Source organism: Sinocyclocheilus anshuiensis, unplaced genomic scaffold, assembly GCF_001515605.1.
Source record: "Sinocyclocheilus anshuiensis isolate Anshui unplaced genomic scaffold, SAMN03320099.WGS_v1.1 scaffold850, whole genome shotgun sequence".
Classification (NCBI taxonomy): Eukaryota; Metazoa; Chordata; class Actinopteri; order Cypriniformes; family Cyprinidae; genus Sinocyclocheilus; species Sinocyclocheilus anshuiensis.
Window position 1 is genome coordinate 1,406,525 of NW_015537937.1, and position 1,942 is coordinate 1,408,466.

General features: G+C 39.4%; 1 protein-coding gene across 1 annotated transcript in view; it reads left to right on the plus strand.

Annotated features, from left to right (window-relative positions):
• Positions 1-1,942, plus strand: part of LOC107660269 (YEATS domain-containing protein 2-like) — a 38,892-nt gene that overhangs the window by 9,448 nt on the left and 27,502 nt on the right. Inside the window, exons 8-9 of the mRNA XM_016449548.1 lie at positions 300-411; positions 927-971. Coding sequence (XP_016305034.1) covers positions 300-411; positions 927-971 — 157 coding nt within the window. The remainder of the gene's footprint in view (positions 1-299; positions 412-926; positions 972-1,942) is intronic.

The window sequence follows — 1,942 nt, forward strand, 5'->3', positions numbered from 1 at the left end:
AGAACGGCGCGGCCGGCGGATTCGACGAAGGAGCGTCCGGAGGGCTTGCGGCAACCACATGTGACGACCCTGGACTGGACTCCACTTCGTCCACGGTGAAAGCCGATCCGGCCATCGACAGCACGAAGTTGATGTATTTCCTCAGCGACCAGCATGGATCAGCTCTAGACATGACGAAGCGGATATTGTCCTCTTTTGGAAGGCCAAACAAAGTAGTTTCGCTTTCACAACGAAAGGAAAAATTGAAATCGCATCATATGACCCCTTTAAACTCTGTTTGTTTGTGTGTGTGTGTTTAGTGAGCCACCATTCCACCTGACCCGTCGAGGGTGGGGAGAGTTTCCTGTCCGTGTGCAGATTCACTTTAAAGACCAACGGAACAAACGTATCGACATCATCCACCACTTAAAGGTCAGACAGTTACTGACCGCTTGCATACATGCTCTCTTTGAACCCTTTTGTTGCCCTTTTCATCTTTCCTTTTCTCCCTCTTTATCTTTCTTTGTACTTTTTTGTGGAAAATTCAGACATTAGATGACATCCCCTTCTGTTTATTTAAAATTTATTTTTGTGTGTGTGCAGATTGTGCATAATAGAATATGTCTACACAAATCTATCGTTTTATGTTTTATGTAATCTATCGTTTTTAGGTTCTCTGAGTCTAAAGTTGAAATGGTCGATTTTATAAAGCATCCTGTCTGTTGATATTTCCTTTCTTCTTTATTTGTTGTCACAGCAATCCCTTTTGTTATTGGTTAAAATAACAAAGATAAAATAAAGGGAGATGAATCAAGATGTCAAGAAAAAAGAATAGGCTAGTTTGCAGATTAAAGTACTTTTGTTCACCCATCAACCTCTTAGATACTCTGCAGCAAAGACTGCTCTTTAATGTTTCTGTTATTTATCTTTTATTTGTTCTCCCTCAGCTTGACAGAACATACACAGGTTTACAGACTTTGGGAGCTGAAACGGTAAGACACACTATCTTAATCTTTACATGAAACTGCAGCTGTAGTTGTATCTTTACATGCAACTGCAGCCTTTTTATAAGTTTACATAATTAGATTTTTTATTTTAAGTTGAGAGATCCTAAAAATTGAGTTTTCTTTTTATTACGTACTACTCTGCAAAAGCACAGCTATCAAAAAAAGGCTGTGAACAGACATTGCTGCTCGAGGAGGCAAAGCACAATATTAAGAACCAACCTGTAAGCTTTTTAACAGGATAATTTGTGATGAAAATGTCATAGTCTTCAAGGTGAAGGTAAGCACAAAACTGGAGTTATGAGTGAAAGTGTCAAAAGAAGATTTATTGTTGTTTGTGTTCAGCAAAGTAAAAAAGGGAATAAAATCTGGTTTCTGACCATGATGCCATAGCATAGTTAAAGGGTTAGTTCACCCAAAAATGAAAATTAGGCTGCGTTTTACTCACCCCTGAGGCATCCTAGGTGTATATGACTTTCTTCTTTCAGACGAATCCAGTCGGAGTTATATTAAAAATTGTCTTTGATCTTTCAAGCTCTATCATTGCAGTCAGCGGGTGTTGCATTGCTTCAGTTCAAAAGAAGTTAAATAATATAAGCTAAGAGGAGACGTTGGTTTTCACGAGACTCACCGGTGCATGCGCAATGCTGACCTCATACGTCATGCTCCCGGAACTGCTTCTGTGTACAACTGCTGGCGCAAGCTAGATTAAAGTGATTATTACATTTTGAATATGGATATATTTCTTACAAAAACGCATCGATTCGCTACAGGAGGCCTTTGTTCACCCCCCGGAGACACTTTATTTTATGCATGGGCGCTTTTTATTTAACTTCTTTTGGACTGAAGCACTGCAATACCCGCTGACTGCAATGATAGAGCTTGGAATAGCCAGGACAATTTTTAATATAACTCCAACTGGATTCGTCTGAAAGAAGAAAGTCATATACACCTAGGAT